We start from the raw sequence: 24015 nt of genomic DNA on the forward strand, positions 1-24015 counted from the left end.
CCTGCCCCTTCTGTGAGCCTGTTTCTACACCTGTCAAATGAAATACTTCATCTCAGCCCCAGCTGCCTGGAGAACTGCAGGAGGGAATGGGAGTGGACCTGAACTGGCTTTATAAATTCCAGATGCCAATTAGAGAAGCAGAGTGGGCCTAGGTAGAAACCGAACAGCAGGGGCCCAAAGCACGCACTCCCACCCCCTCCCTTCCCCACCCCAGCTACAGTGGCCCCATGGAGGAAGCAGTAGGCTCGGGTGCTGCACAAAGGCCTTTACTGGGCAGATGGGGATTGGGGGCGGGGGGGAGTCTAATGCCAGGGACCAGGGTGAGGGGAGAGGGCACATCCTCCAGAGAAGCAGGGGTAGCATCCCTGTCCAGGGGCCTCAGCCTGAATGCACTAAGGGCCGGCCCTTCAGACAGGCTCAGGGGAGGTCCGCCCATGAGGGCTTCGGGCCCCTCCTTCATGGAGATGCCATTCCTGACACGGGGAACATGGCCTTTGCTCTCACATCTTCCTTGGCTGCTTTCTGGGAGCACTAAGGGGTGGGTAGGGGGCTTGGGAGGGCCCTTCAGGAAGGAGAGCAGTTGCACAGTGGAGAGAAAGATTGGGCAGTGTGGTAGACCCAGAAATGTCTGGGCACTTCAGTGGTGGTATTTGGAGATAATGGGAGGTGCTGGCCTCAAGGTTGAGGTCTAGGTCAGAGCAGAACTGTTGGATCTAGAGCTGGTTTTGGGCTCAGCTAAAAGTGAATGGTTATCATTGGAACAGAGAACTGGAGAGAAAGGGGAGGTATTCCCTAGTACTCTCCATAGCACAACGGCTGTGCACACACCTGTGGCACACGTCTGCTGTATTCATGCAGGTAGACACAGGTGGCTGTACACTCATGCACACACGGTCACACACACCTAGGCATGTGTGCAAACACGCACATGCACAGCAATACAGACACAATCATATGCGCATGTTTGTGTTGGGTTGGGGCCTTGTGTAATAGTAGGAGGTCTATGGTGGGAGTGTGGTGCGGTTAGAGAAATGGATTCCTTCCTGAATGGAGTCCCTCCCCAGCCCTGGTGTGGTGGACATGGGGTAGGGCAGGCCTGATTTACTTCCCCTTGATGGCCAGGGCCGCCTGCCGCCTCATGTAGGCCAGGATGTCCATCTTGACGGTGCTGACCGTGGTCCGGTGGTACCAGCGCATGATGGGTATACCATCTGGCCCCACCAGGAACTTCTCAAAGTTCCAGCGGATGTCATGGACCTTCATGGGTTCCCAGAAGAGGCGGCCAGGTGAGCCCAGGAGCTCCGAGGTGGGAGGACAGGAGTTCTGCAGCAGGGATGAGAGGAGTGTCAGCGTTGCTTGGGGCCCTTCCCACCTTCCCTCTCCAGGCCTTCCTGGGGGATAGGAGGACAGCCTGGCACTGAGAAAAGGACACCCATTTTGGAGTTGAAAGTGGAATCCCAGGACCACCTTTGGTTCTAGCAGGTTGTAAGACCTTTACTTGTCCCTTCTGGGGCCTTGCATGGGCCTCATTGATAAAATGGGCTACTGAGATCCTAGGGTCTGCAAAGCCTTATGGTTGGAATGATAGATGCCAAGAAATCCTCCCAGGGGCCTGGAAGTAGGGGAGGGTGGCACAGGCCTTGCCTCTGCGTGGGCTGGAGCCAGGAGTGGCCACAGCTCTGTCCAGGGCAGGTGTCCAGCGGGCCGAGTGGCTCCTGCAAAGGTGGCTATACCACTCACCTTCAGGAATGTGTAGAACTTCTGCTCTTTCTCTCCATTCACATCCCCCTTCTCAAAGAGTTGGAAATTGGGGACAAAGCCCCCACCTGGTCGGACATACCTACAAGGAAAGTTCTTATGTGGGTCCCAAGGAGATGGGCATAGGGCTCAGAAATGACCAGAATGGACTGAACAGGGAGGGGGTGTTGGAAATCTGGATTTTATTCCACACCCGGCAGTGGGAGCTGATAAGTATCGAATGGGCATAGGTACAGTGTGGGCATAGGCACAGCAAGCTGCTTTTCCCTGTTTGGTACCTTCTCAGTAACTCTCCCTGCCTACACCCCCCCCCCCCCGCCCCACCATTGCACCACGCACTCACACACAGTCATCCCTGTCACCCCTGTCTCCAACCCCTCTTCTATTCATGCTAGCAACTGGGGTTCCTGGAAGGGGAGCGTAATTCTTGGTGGCTAAGTACCCGTCACGTATAGGAGCCAATGCAAGAGATGCCTGGCACCCAGGCTGGGGCACCGGGGAGCTGAGCTTTCTCAAGACACCAAGCAGGCAAGCACTCACTTGAGGCTGGGTAGGATTTCCGAGTTCTCTCCTGGCTCCTGTTTTCCGAATTGGTTGCAGGGGAAGCCCAGAATGACCAGACCAAATGGCGCAAGCTCTTCCTGTAGTGCATTCAGTTCTGGGCCAGGGAGAAAGCAGAGAGGAAGGTAGCCTATCAAGGAGCCCTGCCCATCCGTACCACTCCCCCTGCTTACCCATCGTATAGCTGAAGTCACCAAGGCCTGACAGGGGAGGGGCCTTGGCCAAGTTGCCCAGTGAGTGTGGCAGTGCGGGTATACAAGTCCCATTCCCCTGGCTCCAGTCTGGCTGGGTTGGAGGTTTGGGGAGGAAAGAGAACAATACCCTTTCTCAAATCAGTAGTCAGCTGCCCACCACCACTGGGCCAGCAGGCTGAGGGCTCCTTCAGGACTCTCAAGATTGAGTGTCTTAGAGCAAGAGCGACACATCCCTGGGCAGAAGGCAGAGGACTTCCTGAGAGGTGGGTGGGCTCCTCACCCACCCTATACTCTGGCAGTTTGGGAATCGATGGGAGGGCCTCCCCAGTTCCCTGGGTGCTAGCACCTAGCCCATCTCTTGCAGGAACACACTCTGCTCTGTTCCAAGGCTAGACAGAAGCATTCTAGACCAGAGCACCCAGTGCCCCCTCGGCCATCCAGCCCACTGTCCTTCCACTGTCAGGAATTTGCCTGAGACTGCCAGGCAGACATGCAGGGTCAGATTGCCCTTGCTTTCCACCCCGCCCCACCACTCCCTCACCATCACCAGCCGACTGTGCTCAGCCTCACAGCATCTTCCTGTTCCCTCAGGCTGTTTGCTCTGCCCTGGCTCAGCAGGGAGGAGTGAGGATGCCAGGATCATGAAACCTGGGTGAAACACCTGGGATTGCCACTGACACACGTACTCGGGACCTCCGCCTACCTGCCTGCTTCCCACATAGGGGCCAAGAGAAGCGTTAGGGCACATGGGGCTGCGGGAAGGTGGGAGATTCTCAGCCGGATAACGCTACCATTTCTTACTCCAGTGAAAGGATGCTCCAGGCACACCCAATCTCCTCCATCCCTCTGCTTTCAGGGCAGTTGGGGGGCCCAGGGATGAAGGGTAACCGAGAATCTTGCAGAACATGTCCGAAGGTGATCAGACCTCAGGCTTACATAATCGTCTTCACCAAAATATGGAAGACAGTAGAATTGGGATACAGGGTTTGTTTTCTCATGATCACGATCACCCCTTCCCACTTGCACCAAAAAAGCTTCGGTGATTAAAATGTGCCCAACTGGCAGAAACAGCCCCAAAGCAGGGAAGCAGGGGTGGGCTCTTACCAAGGTATTGGCCTGTCAGGCCTCAGTAGCTGGCCACGTTGACAAAGAGGATGTATTTGCCAGCGTACTGCTTAAAGGGGATGTACTCCTCCCCGTTGATGGTTAGGGCTCCGTACTCATAGATGGTGCCGCTCACACCCCCGTGGCAGTCCGTCTGGAACAGAGGAAGACCAGCAGCAGGGAGCTGTTAGAGCTGGAAGGGAAACTGGGCATCTCTATTTTCAGGATAATGAAAGATACCAACAGGGGGAGTGACTTGCCCAAGACCATTCTACGAACCGGAAATGGACCAGAACAAAGGTCTACTTCCTTGTGCAAGGTAATGATTATGAAAGCGCTTAATCGGCCAGTGACTGTATGGAAACCTGAAATACTGCTTTCTGTGACCATTACTTCCGCCTCCCATGCCCACTTGTAAACATTTGCCAGGCCTGGGGGAGACCGTGCTGGTGCCGGTGGTTGCATTATTGGACGCGTGGATGGAGGCTCCCAGGGTGGCCGTTGCCACCACCAGCCAGGCAGGTGATGCTGTGGGTGAACAACAGCATCGTGGAGGAGGAACTGAACAGAAAGGAGGAAGCGGTGTTTGGAGAGGGGTGATTCAGATCTGGAGGACTGGAAAGCTGAGGCTGTCGCTATAAAATAGGGAAGAAGGAGCCACGAGGAAGGGGAAGGCCTGCCAGGAGGATTCGGTGTGACGGCCAGGGCAGAGCAACAGGGCCTCGCCCATGCGAGACGGTCCCTGTAAGTGTGCACCTGGACGACCGGTAAGCCTTCCTCTTTGCCCAGCTGCTACCCTCCCCCCATCAACCTCCAGAGCAAGTAGCCAACAACGGACTCTGAGGTGGGGGACCCAGATGCCACGTCCAGCTCTGCCACTAACTCCCTGTGTGGTCTGGGGCTAAGCCCTTTCTCTTCTCTGCGCCTCAACCTCCTCTTTGATGAGAACCTTGAACCGGACCAGCTGTGCTCAGCCATGATGCCTGGTCAGCCTCGCTACTGGCGGGGAGGAGGACTGGGATCACGGCCATCCAGCAGGACATTGCAGCAGACTCTACTCTGCGCCTATCCCAGCTCTGGTACAGGCTACGAAAACCCGGGTGGACTCTTGAAAGGGTGTCTTGGCATCAATAACACGATCAGCAGCAGCGCTGGTCATGATGGGAAAGGAAAATGTTGGCTGCCGTTGTATCAGGTAATCTGAGAGGTGGCAAGACACTAAAATGAAGTCCAAAAGCGCAGTATGGACCAGGAGAGACAGAGATAAGTGATTGGAGCTAGAGAAGCAAATCCACACCCTCTCCTTCGCATCAGTCCTGGAAGGCTTGCTGTTGAGGTGAGGTACGTGGGCCCAGCTGGGTGAAGGGAGTCATCTGGCTGGCAGGGTGTGGCCCCAGGAAGGTGTAGAAAAGCCACCTCTGTCTGGAAAATGTCGGAGGCCTACTGAGCCAGGCAAAGCTGCAAGCTCTCTTGGCTTTGATGCAAATTCCCTATTTTCCATGAGACTGATATCCCATTCCCTGTGACTTTTAGTGGGTGCGGGAGGCAGGTCCAAAACCCAAGCTCAACATTCCTCTAGAACCTGTGTCTCCCTGGCCCTAGCTGGGTTGGCTCCCCCACAAAATACAAACAGCCCAGGGCACAACAAACACAGCCCCACTGGCCCTGAGGTCTAATAGCCAGAAGGCAAGGCCTCCCTGCATGCCCCTCCACCTCTTCTACTCCACCCCGATCCAAAGGCAAATTCTGGGAAATGAAGGAACAAAAGCCAAGAGGTTGTTCAAATAACAGAAGCTTGTAAACAACAGGATGATCCACTTCTGGCACAGCTTTGGGATGGGGGTGGGGTAAGGGGACTCTCCTCTCACTAAGCTTTTTAGCCTGTGCTGGCTTTGTGGCCCTGGCCCCGGTGAGTGAGTCACTTTTACTCTGAGCCTCAGACAGGCGAGGATAATGCCACCTGCCTCCCCAAATGGCTGTGAGAATCTATACGCAGAACAAAACAGTCTTGAAAGCCTCTTGGAGAGAAATCCCCACATCAGGGGAGAGCGATTATTCTGTCTGCCACGAGGGTAAAGGGCCTGAGTTTCCCACATTATTGTGAGGAGGGCTTTGATGTTCCCCAGCCAGTGTAAAGATGATGATGCGCTGCTGCGCAAGGTGTCTCGGGGAGAAGGGACGAAGACAGAGCCTCTGAGCTTTCTACTGGGGCCAGTGGGGCCAGAGCTGTGGGTTCAGACTGAGGGGGCTCAGAGGGTGGTCCATAGGGGTGGAAGCCATGGCCTGGACTCACCACTGAGCACCGCAGCCCCATCCTCATGTGAGCTGTGAGCCTCCCTCCCTCTCCCGGGACCCATGCATGCTAGAGCCCCACTCTCGAAGCAGGGAGGGCAGAGGAGGTGCCTCAGTCCCACTGTGGCTGGACAGTATGGCAGGGTGCTGGTGGCTCGGGAGTTGGAGGGGGTCTCAGGCAGGACCCTGGTCGGCTTGGGCTGCTGGCCTTGAGTCTTTCCCTTCTCCCATCTACCACTGCCTTGTGTGATGCTGGGAAAGCAGGCTGGGCCTGGGGGGCAGGAGACCTGAGTCCTGGGCCTGGCCGCAACTCTGGCTCTGTGTGACCACTCCTTTCCCTTGTCTGGGGCTCTGGCTGCTTGCCTGTCAGATGGGCTTAGATTCAGTGTCATCTTAAGGGCTCTTCAGCTCTGTCAGTCTGTGGTTCCATGATTCTCTGCCTCGTTTAGTCACCTAGAAACCAGCGGTTACTAGGATCCCGCGCACGTCAGCAGTTGTTACCCTCTCCAGCTTCTGCGGAGTCCTTCTGCGCAGCAAGTACAGGTTGCCTGGGGAGCTGTAAGCTGGACTGGGGGGCGGGGAGGGGGGACCAGCAAGGGAAGGAGGATTTCCTTCGTTATTTGGCTCTTCCCTTTGACTACAAGGAGGCAGATGTCCATCCAGGACTGTAGCCTATTGTCAATCCCATTCTTCACCTGCCCCACCATCCTATCCCTTGGCCCTGGAGTTGGAGGTAAGGTAGGTGGTTGAGTCTTAGAATCCAGAGCTATGACATCTTGACTTGGAGGGCTTGGGAGGAGAGATGAGCCTGCCCAGACTGTCGTCAGCCAGCAAGTCTTAACTGGTTGCATCTGATAGGATCATACCTCACCCTAAGACTTTTCTAGACCATACCCATCCTGTTCTCTTTGCATCCACCTATTCCTCCCCAGAGTTCAGCAAAGAACACACAGCTATGATGAACTACTCATGGGGTCCACATTCTTACCTCTAGCCTTCTTGAGTCAAGACCCAATCTTCTCTTCTCTGGCTTTCCCCAAACTGAGAGTAAAGGGCTGACTCCGTGGTGCTGGTCTGCCTACCCCCACCTCTACCCCACACCATAGTCTTGAAACTCAGTCCCATCCCTGCCCTGGAAAATACCTTTTGAGTTGGGGATAATGAACAGGGCTGTGGAAGTTGTACCTTCATAGCCATCCAGTTTCTAAGGTTACTCCAAAGAGAAACAGACTGAGTAGGATTTAGCTGAGGACAGATGAGGGGGAATAGAAACATACGGAAGGAACCCTTGGAATGGGCTGGTTGAACAGTGGATAAAACTTTGAAAATACAATTATGGACTCCTAAAATTTTCAAATAAAGACCTAGAAAGTTGTAGAGCCCCAGAAGCTCAAAATTCCTCTTGAGCTTACACAAGCCTGTAGGGAGTGTGTGTGTCTGTGTGGATGTTATGAGTGTTGGGAGGGTGGAAATCTCTCTCTTTGGGTCTATACCGATGCCTGGCTTCTGCCTCCCACCCTGGGGAAGAAGAGAGGTCTATGTGGCCTACTTTGGCATGTACTATCCTAGGAGATAAGCTTGCTGGGTCACCCCACTTCTGGCCTCAGCATCCCCACCCTGCTGGGGATAGATGGAGTCTCAGGAAATTTCTGCCTCTCCTATTGAGCTCACAGTCCCCAACTTTCTCCAACTACCAGGTTTGCTCAGGCCGCTACAGTCAGTGGGTGGAGGGTAGTGAGGCTGCCCCAGAACAGCCCTTGAAAGAACAATATGTGGATTTTACAGCTTCTCCAAGAATTCCTCCTGAAGCCATCAGCTTCGTTGCGGGAGGACCCCTGTCTCACCCGGCCCGCCCCCCCCAACCCCCTTCTCCACAAATGGACACACAGAGGATTGAGGATCAATCCAGAAAGGATTGAGGATCTAGCCAAGGCCCTGGGTGTTGTGCACTGCCAACCCAGAGTACCCTCTGTCACAGATCTCCGCTTCTTCTACCAACGCCCTGGAATCCGAGTGGTCATTTCCACCTGCGTTAATTCTTGGGCTAGAAGAGCCCTCCTTGCAATTTATCAAGACGGGGACCACCCAGCTCCTTCCCTGTCTCCTGGCCCGTCAGTCTCCCCGGGGAATCTGCGCAGCCAGCGCCAGGCGCCGTGTCCAGGCCTTTTTCTGAGCCCCCGCCCCCTTCAGGCCCGCCTGGAGGGGAGTAGCTGGGGACCGTCCTGGCACGCACGCAGCAAGGCGACACTGGAGTGGCCGCGGGGCAGACGGGGTCAATCCGGCGAGAGTGACCCCCGCCCTGTTCATTCCGCCCACCCGGGGCACCCAGATCTCCCCGAGATGCAACTGCGAAGATACGGGCGCTCCGGGGAGGGGTCCCGGGGCGGAGAGGGGGGACCGGAGGGAGGGTCCTCGCGCCAGGTGTCGCCCTTCTGGAGGGGAGCCCGGGAGGAAGGGGCTCCCGGTCACCGAGAGATGGCCCCCTGGGGGCCCTGATCTTCCCGCCGGGCCGCCACCCGCCAGGCTCACTCACCTTGGACTTCTCCTGCCCCCGGCTGGGCGGGACGAAGCCAGCCAGGAGCAGGGAGAGAAGGCAGGACGCCCGCAGCAGCCTGGCCATGGCGGGCAGGGGCGTCTCGGGCTCCCCGGAGCCGCGGGCTGATCCCGGGCCACCGCCGTCTGAGGGGTCCGGCGCCCTCAGCCACCTTTCAAGCCCTCAGCGATGACCAATCCGCGGCCGGGCCGGGGTCCCTGTAGCCAATCGCAGGGCGGCTGGCATCTCAGGGGCGGGCACAGTCTCCCCTCCTTCTCCCTAGGCTCGGGGCGACAGTGACATAAGCATGTCTGGGCAGAATTGGGAGTAGGTCCTCGTCAACCCAGGAGGCGGCCCCCTCTTCTTTAGGCTCTAAAGTGCAGGAGGAGGCAGGCGCAATGTCCTCCCAGCGCAGCCGGGGCACAGGGCTTTAAATATCACCGAAGAACTGATGGAAGGCTCGATCCTAGAAAATACTGCTTACTCTAGGTTTTAAAACACCCTGAGGTGTTCCCTCTTTCCTCCTTCCTCCATTCCAGTTGAAGGGATGTCGAGGATTAAAAATGACAGCAAGATCTGAGTGAGACTCCTAGGAGGGCTTGCTCCGTGCAGCTTAGCAGGGAGAAGCAAAGAGTGGGGGGCGCCTGAGTGGCTCAGTCGGTTGAGCACCCCCACTCTTGGTTTCGGCTCAGGTCATGATCTTCGGTAGTGGGATCAAGCCCCACATCAGGCTCAGAGCTCAGGGAGGAGTATGCTTTGGATTCTCTCTCTCTCTCTCTCTCTCTCTCTTTCTCTCTCAAATAAATAAATAAAATCCTAAATAATAATAATAAGAGTAAAGATTCGGTGCCCATGGATTTCGAATGCAGCTCTTTCCTGGGAAGAACAGTGAGAGACCTTAGCTGATCTAGGAGCAGAAAATACATCTCCTAAAAAGAAAAAAGAAAAAAGAAAAGAAAAAAAAAAAAAAGAAAGAAAATACATCTCCTCACTGTGTAGTCTGGAATGTGTTACTTTCCCCCTCTGGGCCTTGTTTTCTCTGACTGTGTGATGATGGGATTCATTGATAAACTGAAGCCCTTCTGGTTCTGGCTAGATGACTTGCTTCTAAAATAAGTGACCTAGAACAGAAGTTCCTTGAGAGTAGGGACCATAATCACTACCTAGCACAGGGCCTAGAGCACAAGTGCATAATAGTTGTTAAATTAATCAATCAAAGAATTCATTTCTCTACTTGGAGATACTATGGATGAGGTAGGCAGCTGTAGGTCTGGGCTGTCTTGGTATGATCCTATTCATAGATAGGGGAATGTGTTGGGATCAGTGCTTCCCAAATCTGCCCAACTACCAGAGTCACCTCAGAAGCTTTTAATAGATTCCCAGACCCCATTCCAGATTCACTGTATTAGAATCTCGGGGAGCAAAGGTTGCAGCTCAGCCTTCAGGTATGTTCCAAAGGTGATTCTGAGGCAGACGATTCTGTCTTCTGGCAGAGAAGTGCCTTGAGATAGCTAGCATGCCTTTACTCTGATTGACCATATTGTCCTCATGGGAATTTGGAAGTTCCAAATTGGGTCCCAAGTCCCACATTCTCCATAAAGCCTTTCTTACTTCAAACCACAGCCTGTTGAAGGGAAGGGGATCTTGAAACCCAGAAAGTCTTCGAATGGGTTAAAGCGCAGAAGCATTAGAACAGCAGCTGACACAGAGTATGTGCTTAATAATAATTAATAAATGTTATCCAACCACCTCATTTCACTGAGGCCTTGAGACGAAGAACAATCTGCCTGAGTTCCAATAGTAAATCAGTTGCAGAGTGGGGACCAGAATCAAGATCTCTAGACTCCAGTCTCAGCCAGCCTTCATTTTGTTCTGTTGTCTTTTGAGGGTCATATTTACCCAAAGATACAAATATCAGTACACCTATCAGTTTGTCAGCAATCCATTGTTCGTTATCATCAGTAGGCAGCTAGTGACTCTCAAAATATGTGCCTAGCATCATGTAAACACCATGAGAGACATCAGAGAATTTTCTGAAAGTTACAATCTCTGTCCTCTGGGTGTATCCAGATGAGGCCAGGGGGGCACCTAGGGTTTTGCAAGTGCACAGCTGGCACTTGAGAGTGAGTGCCTCCTTAAATTTTGTACCCTGTGTGCCTGACTTGCCTCATCCTAGTCCCAGGCCTGGTGTTCAGTTTCTTTGGGGGAAATAATAAGGAATCAGAGGGCCTGAGGCTTGCTGTGGGGCCACACCCAAGTTACTTTACTTCTCTGGGCCTCAACTGGTCCAACTGTTAGAAAAGAGTCTTTGGCAGTCTCTCAGTGACGGTCTCTGTGGCTCTGCAGGTCCAAGGGTCTAAGGAAAGTATGTGCTGCCAGAAGCTCAGAAGTAGTGGCTTCACAGAAAGTGGGCTGGGGTCCAGGGGCGCATGTTGGGTGCTGAGGGCCACCCACTCGCCTCTTCCAAAGGAGGGCTGAGCTTTCACACCAAGAGCATGAAGACAAACGTAGAAATAGCATGCCTCAGTCTTTTCACTGCCCACCTTTTGAGCTCATTTAGTTGATTCCTTCCCAGAACCCTATGTTTTGAAAGATGTTATTCTCTGCCAGGCTGTTTCCTCTTGGCCTCAGGTTGAAGTCCAAATTCCTTAGTGCTTTAGACAATGTCCTCAAATTCCAGCCACACTCCTCTTATTCTGTCTCAGCTGTACTGGGCCTTATTTCGGTTCTTCCAACATGCCATTCTCTCTTACCTCCAGGTTTTGTCTCCACTGTTCCCTCTGCCTGGAACACTCTACATTCTCTCCTTGACTGGTTCTCTCCTACCAAGTTTCACATCTCCACTTCTGTTTAGGTCCCCTTGCTTTAGTATTGTTCCTAGAATGTTTGATACTTTCTGTATCAACCCTTTGTTGTCCTTTATCATCATTTCTTGTTTACTTGCTACACGAAGTTGCAAGGTCCACAGAGGCTTCGTTTCAAAAACTTTGCACAGGGCTTAATACATAGTAGAGGCTCAGTAAATACTAAGTAAATGTCAAATAAAACACTACTTAGCATATAGAATAAGTGGAGCTTCAGGTCAGCAGGTGCTAAGAGTGTAAGCCCATAAAACTGGTCAGATTTGAGCTGGTAGTAAGATTTGAGACATGTGAGTGAAGCTAAGTGAGCTCATCACAGGAGAGTAAATGATTTGCACTGAATTTCGGGAAAGGAAGGGTGGAAACAGATGCTGTAGAGGAATCAGAAGCCAGTTTTGCTTCCAGCCTGAGAATGTACACTACAGAGTCCCAGACAAGGAGGCACCCAGTGCCTCTTCACCATCTTTTTTGGAGATAGACAGGGAGCTTACTACTTACCTGTTTGGTGGTTAGGTAGGGATGACTACAGGTGACTTAAAGAAGGTTTTTTAAAAGTGCTATGCTTTGTGTCTTTGGGTTGATAAACAAGAAAAGCTGAAAAAAAGCCAGAACAATGGAAACTAGCCCTATCACTGCTGAGTAAACGCTGGATTTGATGGGGTCAGCCAGCCCAACTGATGGTCCAGATGGGGGCAGCAGAAGGGAGGCCCAACCCCCATCACCTTGGTGCCAATTTCAAACAGTGGCCCTGTTTTGCAATCAAGAAGGGATTGCAGAACCCAGGTGTGACCTGTTGCTGCTGGTTTCCCGAATAATTGGCTGATCCAATCTCAGAGTCAGCCAGGAGACAGGGAGTCCATAAAGAGGAGAGGAAGTTAGAGCCTCTACTTTTGAAACCGGGGCTTTTCAAACTCTGGGCCTTAGTTTCCTCATCTATGGAATGAGGAGTTGGATTAATTGATCTCAAGGGCAAAACTGTTGGATAGTAAGAGTAATAGCCAGTGTTCACTCAACATCCTATATGTACCAGGTATTGCTTTAAATTTATTAACTTTCTGAAAAATCCATGCAACCTCATGAAGTAGCTAACATCGCTATCTCCAATTGCAGTTGAAGAAACTAATACATAAAGAGGTTAAGTAACTTTGTTTAAAGTCATGCAGTTGGTAGATGATAGAATTCTGGTCCAGATATTCTGTCTCCAGATCTCTAAGCCTATGTTGTCCAACATGGCAGCTACCAGCCAGGTGTGGTTAGTGAGCACTTGGAATGTGGCTAGCCCAAATTGAGATGTGCCACCAGTGTAAAATGCACACTGGTTTTTGAAGACTTCAAAAGAAAAAAGAGAATGTAAAATATCCTAATAAGTGCTTATATCCTTACATGTTGGAATTTTAATATTTTATATAGTGGGTTAAAGAAAATAGATTCTTTAAAAAAAAAGATTTTAGTTATTTATTTTAGAACTAGAAAGAGAGAGAGAAAGGAAGGAAGAGAGAGTCGGTGAGCAGGGAAAGGAACAGAGGGAGAGGGACAGTGGACTCCATGCTGAGCGCAGAGCCTGACATGAGGATTGATCCTATGACCCTGAGATCAAGACCCAAGCCAAAATCAAGAGTCAGATGCTCAACCAACTGAGCCACCCACATGCCCCCAAAATATATTATTGAAATTAATTTCGTTTGTTTCTTTTTACATTTTAAAATGTGACTGCTAGAAAATTTAAAATTACATATGCAACTGATGTTATATTTCTACTAGACAGAACTAGTTTAAGCTATATAATCATAAGGGATTGGTAAAGGATTATGGTTGTGAAATCTCAGCTCATCTTCTGTTTAAGGTCCCCAAGACCACCTCCAGGTTCAGTGATTCCACAAAACAAGGAGGATCCACAAAACACAGCATATAGTCATACTCATGCTATGACTTATTACGGTGAAAGCTCACAAAGCCAAGACAGCAAATGGAATAGGTGCATGGGACAAAGTCTGGAGGAAACCAGGAACGAGTTTCCAAGAGTCCTCTCCCAGTTGAATCACACAGGATGTGCTTAGTTCCTCTAGCAATGAACTGTGACAACTCATGTAAAATGTTGTCTGCCAGCGAGGTTCATCAGAGACCCAGTGCCCAGGGCTTTTACCGGGGGATAGCCATGTAGGTAGGCATCCTCTGTTTAGCATGTGTCAAAACTCCAGACTCCCAGAAGGAAAGCAGGTGTTCAGCATGAACCACATTGTTTTAATCAACAGTTTGGGCATAGTGACCCACTCTTATCAATTCTGGGAATGGTGGGAATTCTCCTGAAACTAAAGTTTCCAAATGCCAACCAAGGGCCAACTATGCAAGCAGATCTTTCGAAGCATAGCAATCCTACTATGTTTACTCTTTTCTGCAGATATCCCAATTAAACTTCCACCAGGACCTGGCCTGGGACAATACCAGGTTTGTTGAGCTTACCTGACATGAAGTTAATGACTCTTACTTGCTTCAAAGTCAGCTTAGTGGGAGGACTTATAAAAAGGGGAAGAGCCCCTAGAGACTATCTCATTCAACCCTCCCATCTGAGAGCTAAGGCTCTGAGAGGCTGAGTGATTTCAGGTCTCACAGCAAATATAGGCACTATAAGAATCAAATCTAGGCTAAATGCAGTTCCAAACTTTCAGTGAGAAAGGTCCCTTCCATTCTTTTTGATGCCCTTATATATTACTAGAACCCCAAACTCTTTTTCCCATTTCTTAGTAAGGGAGCCCTACCTATGTCTGTGCTAGCCTCACTCCACCGACCTCCCTTCTTTCTAGGTTATTGTTGGGCTGGGAGATGGTAGAGCTGGAGAAGCAGTAACACCCTTCATAAACAATCACTTAACAGTGAACAACCCACATCCTACTTCCTGTGGGTTAACTAACAACGCACAAAACCAATGAGGACTAAAAGAAACTAGTAAACTCTAGAGCAGAACAACAAGATGGGGTGGGTAGCTTATCAGTGCCCCTCCCTTTCTCTCTTTTCCCAACAGGACCACAGCTTACAAATGGTCAGGCCAGGTCCTTGTCATTCCTACCCTTTCCCCAACTCAGAAGGTTCATGTCAAAGGGGCTTGTGAAGTCTACTTGAGAAGGTTTTGGAGTGATATGATAGTCTGGAGTCCTGATCCTATTTTAGTACATGCCATAGACCAGTCCCTTCTCTCTGAACCTTGCAGTCCCTCCAATTCAGACATGAGGAAATTAGAATTCTAGGGTTTTGCCATTCCTGGTCAGTCTATAAGGGTGTAGCTTCTCATGAACTGAACCTGGGGAAGGAGTCCATGAGGACAAATGGGGTGGTGCCCCGGAGAATCTGAGTTGGGTTATAGGGTTAGGGTGGACTGTGGATAAATCATACTGTTTCCTCCTTCATGGCTTTTATCACTCTCCAATGGCTATTTTGATTTGAAATGAGCTAGGACACTGAGTTCAGAGTCTGCATATCACCATGCCCATCCACATGCCCTGAAAGATGAGGAGGTTGGTTGGGCATTCATCTCTGGGGCCCTAAACTTCTATCCAGACGCGCTCTACCACCACCTGCCTGCATAACTTCAGCCAAAACAGATTCACCCCTCAGGGGCATGATCCTCCTCTGGGAAGTGATAAGTGGGGTCAATGCTTTCTGCTCTGCTTGCTCAGTAAGCCTTTTGGGGGAGTGCCAATAGTGTTGGAGCAGAAAGACACTAGAACATGAACTTCAACAAGAACAGAGATTTTTTTCCCCTTCCAATTCATTCTTTGTCTCCAGAGTCATGCCTTGTTGGTGCCTTTTCCCCATATCACTTAGCTCTTAAACTAAACCAAGTATTCCATAGGCATATTAGTAAACAACAGGTCTTTATTAAGCATTTACCAGGTGCTAGGCACTGTCCCAACTGCTGAGGATTTGGGGATTCACCGTGAATGAGGAGTGATTCCAGCCCTCAAGAGGCTCAGAGTCTGGTAGAGAGGTGACTATAAACCTAGGCTGTGCTGGGTGATGGCTACTCTCCCGGGGAAAAGTCATAGCACAGAGAGGGAAACCTAACTAGCTCAGTGGCCACAGGGCCAGCTTCCAGGTGGAAGTAACTAGTAATCTGAGAAGGAGTAGGAGGTCTCCTTCATGGTGCAACACAGGGGAGAGTGTTTGGGGCCCAAGGAACCACTGGATCAAAGGCTGACTGGCCTCTTCCAGCTTTGATACTCTGTGCTCTTCATGGCTAAAGCAGAGAGCGCAAAGTGAAAAGGCATGAGAGGGAAGACTGGAGGGGTAAACAAGGGCAGATGGAGATGTGCTTTGGCAATGACCTTGGACTTTATCCCAAGGACAGCAGACAGAAGCAGCCTCTTTCCCCAGATCACTCTGTTTTGTTATTCTTTTATTACCTTTTCACAACTTTAAGTGACCTCATTCATTTATTTATCTACCTATCTAAAATCTATCCCATTCTCCCAACTAGAATGTAAACCACATGGGTGGGGACCAGGATTAAGGAGAAGAGATGAGGTGGATGGGGAAAGGGAAAGGCAAACGTTTTAAATACCCATTGTCTGTGCTAAATACAGTGCAAGGCACCTTCTCAGATATTCTTGGAGGAGGGCCCCATTATTACCCCCATTTTACAAGGGAGGAAACTGAGACTCAGAGGGATGAATTACCTGCCCAAATTTATTAAATGTGTCTAATGTGGAAATGGGTCCTCTCTCCATTATGGAAGAGGGGTGATGGAAGGGGATAGGAGAAGAGAAAAGAAAGAGGAGGAGACCCATGGTGGGGAGAAAGGAGAAGGAAGTCAGGTGTGGGGGCCCTGGCACTCTGCCAGGCAAGGGCAATGGGCCCAGAGTTGTCCTTGCATCCCAGAAGGCTGACAGGGGATGTTTATGAGAAATCTCAACGTTCAGAAGGAGCATGACCTCCTAGCCTGCCTGTTCCTGCCCCGTGACTGCTCCTGGCTATAAACAGCCTGTTTATTAACCCCAGGAAACTGGCTCCTCTGCCACTTAGCTTTATCTCCTGGGATGGGCGGGCTTGGAAAGCGGGGTGGGGGGGGGGTTGGGGGTGTGTGCCTGGCCCAGAGCGTCCAGACTGGGAGGAACGGCTGCTAGAAACTCAATGATCCTTGAAGAGTGAGGTCAAAGGAAGCCACAGAGAACACACGTTCTGTCTACATCCTCCCCCTTGCAGATTTGTCCAAGGCTGCATGGTGGGCTAATGAGCCCCAAAAACCTTTGACCCAATGGTTGCTACTTTAAGGGAATTAAAGCTTGATTCATCTCATTATTTTTCCTAATGACCACCATCATTAGAGCACTGTGGTGAAATCAAATGAAATAATGGTTATAAAGGCACTTGGCAAACTGAAACCCCCTGAGCACTTGATAATTTGTTCCCAGTCCAGTCCCTCATGCCTTCCCAATTATCAACCCCCTTCTTAATCCCTTAGGACAAACTCACACAGGCACACAGACACACACACACACACACACTCTCACCAACCACATGCTTAATCACACATACCAAGTCTCAGCTGTGAAATGAGGGTTATAATAGTAGTCACCTATGAGGTTGTTGGAAGGATTAAATGAGTTACTTCTGTGAAGTTGGGCACCGTGCCTGGCACCTCCATGTGCTCAGTGTTAGCTACAGCTATGCTGGGTGTCTCTTGAGAAATTCCATTAAAAACTTCCCACAGCAAGCGACCTGGAATGGGAATATTTTTGAATGGGGAACAAGAGGCGCGACAGGTATTTACTGGGGCAGGAATGAAAGGAAGTGGGTTTTACAGACAGTCTGAAAGACTGGAATGAGAACCAGAACCCTGTGGGATTTCTGGGAAAGGAGGATATGTCCAAACACAAGAGCTGAATGAAATGTCTTAGGACAGTCACAACTCAGAAAGAACAAAACAAACACCATCTCGTTCCAAGGCAAGTGGTAGGACATGGTGACCTTTCAAGGACACAGGAGCTGTGGCTATAATTGAAAGGTGTTGAAAACTAGCTGGACTCACAGGGCTCATCCTGCTGGTTGTCGCTGCCGAGTTGGTGAGTGCAGAGGATCCTTGCTCCCTTCACCTGGAACTTCCAGAAACTTCTCCCAGTGTTCCCATTAATATTGCCCTACCTTGAGTCTTGAAATATGTCCCTGTCTCTCCCATTCTCTCTTATTCTCATTGGAACTATGTTGTTTTTCAATAGTTTGGGAATTTTTATTCACTAAGCAATACATGATTACATTCTTCTTGTAAAATTAAAACTTGATAACTAAGGCAAAAATCCATTCCACCCCTTCTGTGTTCCATTTTTGTCACAACTCTTCTCCTCTCACATAATTAGCAGTCTGTTGATCCTTCCAGAATTTTCTCTGTGCACACACATGTATCACTTAAAATATATATGTGACAGCATTTTGTTGTTGTTGTTTGGCTTTTTTTCTCCTTTTTTCCCCTATAAATATTATGACACATTATTATTTTTATTATTATTTTAATTTTTATTTACTTATGATAGTCACACACAGAGAGAGAGAGAGGCAGAGACACAGGCAGAGGGAGAAGCAGGCTCCATGCACCGGGAGCCCGACGTGGGATTCGATCCCGGGTCTCCAGGATCACGCCCTGGGCCAAAGGCAGGCGCCAAACCGCTGCGCCACCCAGGGATCCCATGACACATTATTATTGTGCTACAATTTGCTTTCCTCATACACTGTATGTGTTAGAAATCTGTCCATGTTAACATTTTAAATCTACTTAATTATTAACCACTACACAATGTGGATGTTTTATGGTTTATTTGCTCGCTTCTCCTCTCACCCATCCTTTCACTGCTACAGACAATGCTTCCTGAACATCCTTCACACATCTTGTGCACATGTGATTTTATTTAGCTATGACAGAAATCTGGCAGTGGAATTATAGGTTTTTGGGGTATGAATGTCCTCTACTGAATCTTAAGCATAAATTCTCCCTAGCCAGTTCCCTGGAGTCTTTTCTTGTGACTCTCAGGTACCATATCGAAAGCACCAGCTTCCTACTGCCAACTCCCTAGTGAGTATCTCCACTCAGGCCCTTTGCTCAGTCTCACAGAAGAAAAGTGACATGTTTTGTCCCCAGGCCAGTCCCTCATGCCTTTCTCCCTCCCCACAGCCTCTCCTCTAGAATATATGCTCACATTCTCCCTGTTGCCCGAACATGGAAACCTTAATCATAGCTTTCCCTTCTCTCTCCCCAACATCTAATGAGATGTCACATCCTATGGATTTTTATCTCATAAATGTCATTCAGTTCTCATTCCTTCTTTGGTTGTCTTTGGCTGGGATTTTTTTTAACAATCCCCTAACTAGTCTCCTTGTCCCCTTACGCAATGCGGTAACTTAATCTTCATAAAGCACAGGTCATGTCATTCTCTTGGATTGGTTCCTTCCTGAATACAAAATCTAGTAGGACCTCCCTGGCTTGCTATTCCCAGACTTCTAGTTTCGAACTCTTCAGATTCTTCCTTTTTCACCCTCTAGGCACACTGATCCCCTTGCATTTGCAAATGTACTTGTGTTTCTTGACTCCAGGACTTTTTTTCCATGTTTCTCTCCTAGAAGTCTCTTTCCAAGTTCTGCCTGTTGAAGGTCTACCATCCCTATTTGGTCCTGTCAAACCAACGTAAAGGATGTGGATTCCAGTGTTCTTCTACAGGTGGCCAGTTTCTTAACTCTCTGACCATTGATTGTCTTTACTGTAAAAAGGATGACACCTTCTAGGTCTACGGGGGAACTTTTTTTTTTTTTTAAAGATTTTATTTATTTGAGAGAGAGGAAGCATGAATGAGTGCATACAAATAGGCAGGAGGGGCAGAGGGAGAGGGAGAAGCAGGCTCCCCATTGAGCAGAGAGCCAGACACAGGGCTTGATCCCCAATCCCCAATCCCTGGATCCCCAGGATCATGATCTAAGCTGAAGGCAGACACTCAATGACTGAGCTACCCAGGTGCCCCACCCGGGGAATTTCTAATAAATGCATATAAAGCAATTAGCACAGTGCCTCTTACAAAGTAAATGCTAAACACACCTTAACTCTCACTGTTATCAAGTCTCTTTTATAAAGTCATGCTTAGTCTTGCTGCAAAGTGACTTTCTGCCTTCCTGGGCTTTCTCTATTCTGGTGGTCATTTAGTCATTCTGTTATTTATGTACAAGTCTGTCCTCATACCTGATAATGACCCCTGAGGGGCAGGGATCCTCCTATTTATTTCTGCATAGTGTGCCAGCACAGTGCCTAGAACTGAATAGAATGTGGGGAGAACATTTTACTGTTGTCAACTTTGGAAGTGCTGGGAAATGAAGCAAGCCAACTGTGTTGAAGACAGCTTTGAATCCCACCTTAGCACTCACTGGTTGGTGAGAATCTGTATACGTCACTTATCATCCTCACATCGTTTCCTTACCTAGAAAATGCAGAAAATATTAATATATACCTCACAAGCTTGGGATGAGCTTATGTTCGCCAAAGAACTTTCTAGGGGTTTTTTTTGTTTTTGTTTTTCTTTTAAACATTAGCATGTCTTCTCACAGTGGTCTGCTTCCCTCTTGTGGATAAAATTCAAACTGCATCTTAAACTCCTAATCTAGAAGCCAGGCGTTTATCCCAGCATTTAGATTACTCAAAAACTGAAAGCAAACCAGGCCTCCAAATACGAGTTTGGCTAAATATATCGTAGCACATCCACGCGGAGAAATATAATCAAGCCATTTTAATATAATGAAATAGATGTTGATGGTGTACTGCTAAGTAAAACTCTAATTATAAACGTATAAACTACGCCCCATTTTTTGTAAATACCTATACATATATGAAAGGATAACCCATTAAATGTTAATAGTGTTTACCCCGGCAGTGGAATTATCAGCTGCTTTTCACTTTCTTCTTTACAGTTGTATGTCCGATTTCTCACAATAAGCATGAATTACTGCTCTTAGAACACAGCTCCTTTAATTGTTGGGGAACCTGTCAGTAAAACCAGATACCCACGAGTTACCTGTTGTGACAAGCCAATCTGGGTCGGGGAGTACTCTGAGTCATGTTTTTAAAAAATATTTTATGCTCTGGTACAACGCATGCACAAACACAGTAAGCTAACGCTGGAGTCAGCCCAAGATATGAGGACCTCAGAGAGTGGCAGTGTCAACAGGCATTTATCTGCTCCTTGGGCCTGCTCCAGGAGCTCAGGGCACAGCAAGAACTGCCTTGGGCAGAGGGGTGGAAATGTCCCTGGAGGAGGTGGCAAATGAGTGAGGTATGCATTTGTTCAGTGTTTACTCAGCATTTCTCAAAGATTCAAACCCTGAGGGTCATTTGACAGACATCCAGGACATATGAGGTCTATACAGTTTAAGTTTTTTAAAAATCACTATATAAGACAAAATTTAAATGATAAAAAAGCAATACTCTCATATCAGAAGAAAAGCTGATGATAATGGTTTCAATCTTTAACCAAGGCCTGTATATCTGACTCCATGAGGGAAGGTCAGTTCTGCTTCCAGTTGTTTTTTTTTTTTTGTTTTTTTTTCTGTTTGCCATATTAGAAAGTCTGAACTTAAAACTGTACATCAGAAGTCACTACAGAAAACAGTATGGTGGTGCTTCCAAAAATTAAACATAGAATTACCATATGATCAAACAATTCCACTTCTAGGCTAAACAAACTGGAACCAGGGACTCAAACTTGTGCTCTTAATCACTGAGTTATACAACTTCCCTAGGTGTCCAGAGAGTTTTTAAAACTTAAATGACAGAAACGGACATTTTAGTTAGTACCAGGGGGCAAGTGAAAATCTAAATGACAGCTACATTTGGGGGCTCTGGTGAGAATAACCGTTTATGGAGCCATGAGTATATGGGGCAGGCTAAAAAAAGGCTTGGTGCCTTTGGTGCAAACATCATTATTTACAAGATTTCCATGGCTTGCAGATATTATCTTGATTCTTCAATGTTTGGACAGAAGAAGGGTAGGAGGAAACTGCAAAATAAACTCTGGAGTATAGGCCAACTCTGCTGCTTACACAAGTCTGTGACTTAGAATTCTGAGATCCCACTCTGTTTAATGGAAATTAGGCTCCTTGTGTTCCTTCTCAAGTGTTTAGGAAGGGCTCCAGGACTATAGCACCTCCTTGTGCATGGGGAATGGGTGTGCTTTCCTGGGGGGATCCCCAAGCCACTTGGGCACCAGTGTGGAGGAGTTAGAGGGCTGGACTAGGTCAGTACAAAAACCTCTGTTTAGGTGCTGTGGAGGACCTGCTGTTGACCCGCAGGCCTCGGTCACTCCCGCGCTCTCCTCTACCCCAGTGAAGACGTGCCCATGGCGCTCCGGGTCACCAGGAACACAAAAGTTAATGTTGAAAATAAGGTGAAGATAGGTATGGCAGGGGCAAAGCGGATGCCTCTGGCCTTTGCTGCAGCCTCCAAGCCCTGCCTGAGGCCAAGAACTGCTCTGGGAGACATTGGTAACAAAGTCAGTGAACAACCACAGGCCAAACTGCCTCTGAAAAAGGAAGCAAAAACTTCAGTTCCTGGAAAAGTCATTGCTAAAAAAATACCAAAGCCTTTGGAGAAGGCACCCAAGCCTGTCCCCTATACCTGTGCCAGAACAAGAGCCAGAACTTGAGCCAGTTAAAGAAGAAAAACTTTCACCAGAGCCTATTTTGGTTGATACTCCCTCTCCAAGCTGGATGGAAACATCTAGATGTGCCCCTGCAGAAGAATATCTGTGTCAGGCTTTCTTTGATGTAATTCTTGAGGTGAATGATGTAGATGCAGAAGATGGAGCTCATCCAAACCTTTGTAGTGAATATGTGAAAGATATTTATGCTTATCTGAGACAACTTGAAGAAGAACAAGCAGTCACACCAAAATACCTACTGGCTTGTGAAGTCACTAGAAACATGAGAGCTATCCTAATTGACTGGCTAGTACAGGTTCAAATGAAATTCAGGTTACTGCAGGAGACCATGTACGTGACTGTTTCCATTATTGATCGGTTCACGCAGAAGAACTGTGTGCCCAAGAAGATGCTGCAGCTGGTTGGTGTCACTGCCATGTTTATTGCAAGCAAATATGAGGAAATGTACCCTCCAGAAATTGGTGACTTTGCCTTTGTGACTGACAACACTTACATTAAACACCAAATCAGACAGATGGAAATGAAGATTCTAAGATCTTTAAATTTTGGTCTGGGCCACCCTCCACCCCTGCATTTCCTTCGGAGAGCATCTAAGATTGGAGAGGTTGATGTTGAGCAACATATTTTGGCCAAATACCTGATGGAACTATCTATGTTAGACTACGATATGGTGCACTTTCCTCCTTCTCAGATTGCAGCAGGAGCTTTTTGCTTAGCGCTGAAAATTCTCAATAATGGTGAATGGACGGGGATCCCTGGGTGGCGCAGCGGTTTAGCGCCTGCCTTTGGCCCAGGGCGTGATCCTGGAGACCCGGGATCGAGTCCCACGTCAGGCTCCTGGTGCATGGAGCCTGCTTCTCCCTCTGCCTGTGTCTCTGCCTCTCTCTCTCTCTGTGACTATCATAATAAAAAATAAAAATAAAAAAAATAATGGTGAATGGACACCAACTCTACAGCATTATCTGTCTGTCATACACTGAAGAATTCCTTCTAAATGTTCTAAAGAATATAGTCATGGTGAATCGTGGGCTTACAAAGCACATGACAATCAAGAACAAGTATGCCACCTCTAAGCATGCTAAGATCAGCACTCTGGCACAGCTAAATTCTGCAGTAGTTCAAGATTTAGCCAAGGCAAAGGTGTAACTTGTAAACATGCATTGAAGTATTGTAATATCTGCAAATAAAATTGGCACCATGTGCCATCTATATATATTATATATTACCTTTACTTACTTTTAATAAAGCTTGTGGTCCTTTTTAAACAAAACAAACAAACAAACAAAACCTCTGTTTAGGGACACCTGGGTAGCTTAGCAGTTGAGCATCTGGCTTCAGCTTAGGGTGTGATCCTAGGGTCCGGGATCAAGTCTCACATCAGGCTCCTTGCAGGGAGTCCGCTTCTCCTTTTGCCTATGTCTCTGCCTCTCTCTGTGTGCGTCTCTCATGAATAAATAAATCTTTAAAACAACAACAACAACAACAAAAACCGCTCTGTTTAGACCCAGCTATTGTGCAATTTTCTTCCCTAGCTGACAATCTCCAGATGGGGGCAAAATCTGGGGAAATTCAGTATTTGTTTGGGATCTTCTATTTGGGTTCAGAAAGTGAGTAAAACCCTGTGGAGAAAGTGCATATGGTTTCCCTTCAGCTGTATGGCAGAAAAGTTCTTGGGATAGATAACAAATTGATGACTGGGCCCTCAGAACACTTGTCTGAGGGTACACTGAAGATACCTAGTGCGTATCATTCCAGGCTGTTCCCCCTTCATGACTCTAAAGCCTGAATTTTCGAACCTGTTAGATGATAATAAAAATGACACAACTTGGGCAGCCTGGGTGGCTCAGCGGTTTAGCACCGCCTTCAGCCCAGGATGTGATCCTGGAGACCCGGGATTGAGTCCCACGTCAGGCTCCCTGCATGGAGTCTGCTTCTCCCTCTGCCTGGGTCTGTCTGTCTGTCTCTCTCTGTCTCTCATGAATAAATAAATAAAATCTTTGAAAAAAATAACACAACTTGAGATTTCCTTTCAG

At 48.5% G+C, this 24015-nt stretch overlaps 2 protein-coding genes and 1 pseudogene across 6 annotated transcripts in view; 1 reads left to right on the forward strand and 2 right to left on the reverse strand.

Annotated features, from left to right (window-relative positions):
• Positions 1 to 250: 250 nt before the first annotated feature.
• On the reverse strand, positions 251 to 8785 carry GPX3 (glutathione peroxidase 3). The gene is made up of 5 exons (XM_025435382.3): positions 8443 to 8785; positions 3618 to 3771; positions 2299 to 2416; positions 1741 to 1840; positions 251 to 1323 (listed from the first exon to the last, which is right to left on the reverse strand). Exons 1-5 carry the CDS (start codon positions 8527 to 8529, stop codon positions 1102 to 1104), a joined length of 681 nt encoding a protein of 226 aa, XP_025291167.1. The 5' UTR covers positions 8530 to 8785; the 3' UTR covers positions 251 to 1101.
• Positions 8786 to 17764: 8979 nt separating this feature from the next.
• Positions 17765 to 24015, reverse strand: part of LOC112651860 (zinc finger protein 569-like) — a 43566-nt gene continuing 37315 nt past the window's right edge. For all 5 annotated transcript variants that reach the window (XR_004815371.2, XR_003131114.3, XR_004815370.2 and 2 more), the window contains 2 exons: positions 20193 to 20310; positions 17765 to 19750 (listed from right to left, as the gene is read on the reverse strand). The gene's annotated coding sequence lies outside the window, so the exon portion shown is untranslated. The remainder of the gene's footprint in view (positions 19751 to 20192; positions 20311 to 24015) is intronic.
• On the forward strand, positions 19340 to 23976 carry LOC112651861 (G2/mitotic-specific cyclin-B1-like; annotated as a pseudogene).

Source organism: Canis lupus, chromosome 4 (genome assembly GCF_003254725.2).
Source record: "Canis lupus dingo isolate Sandy chromosome 4, ASM325472v2, whole genome shotgun sequence".
In the NCBI taxonomy this organism is placed as follows: domain Eukaryota; kingdom Metazoa; phylum Chordata; class Mammalia; order Carnivora; family Canidae; genus Canis; species Canis lupus.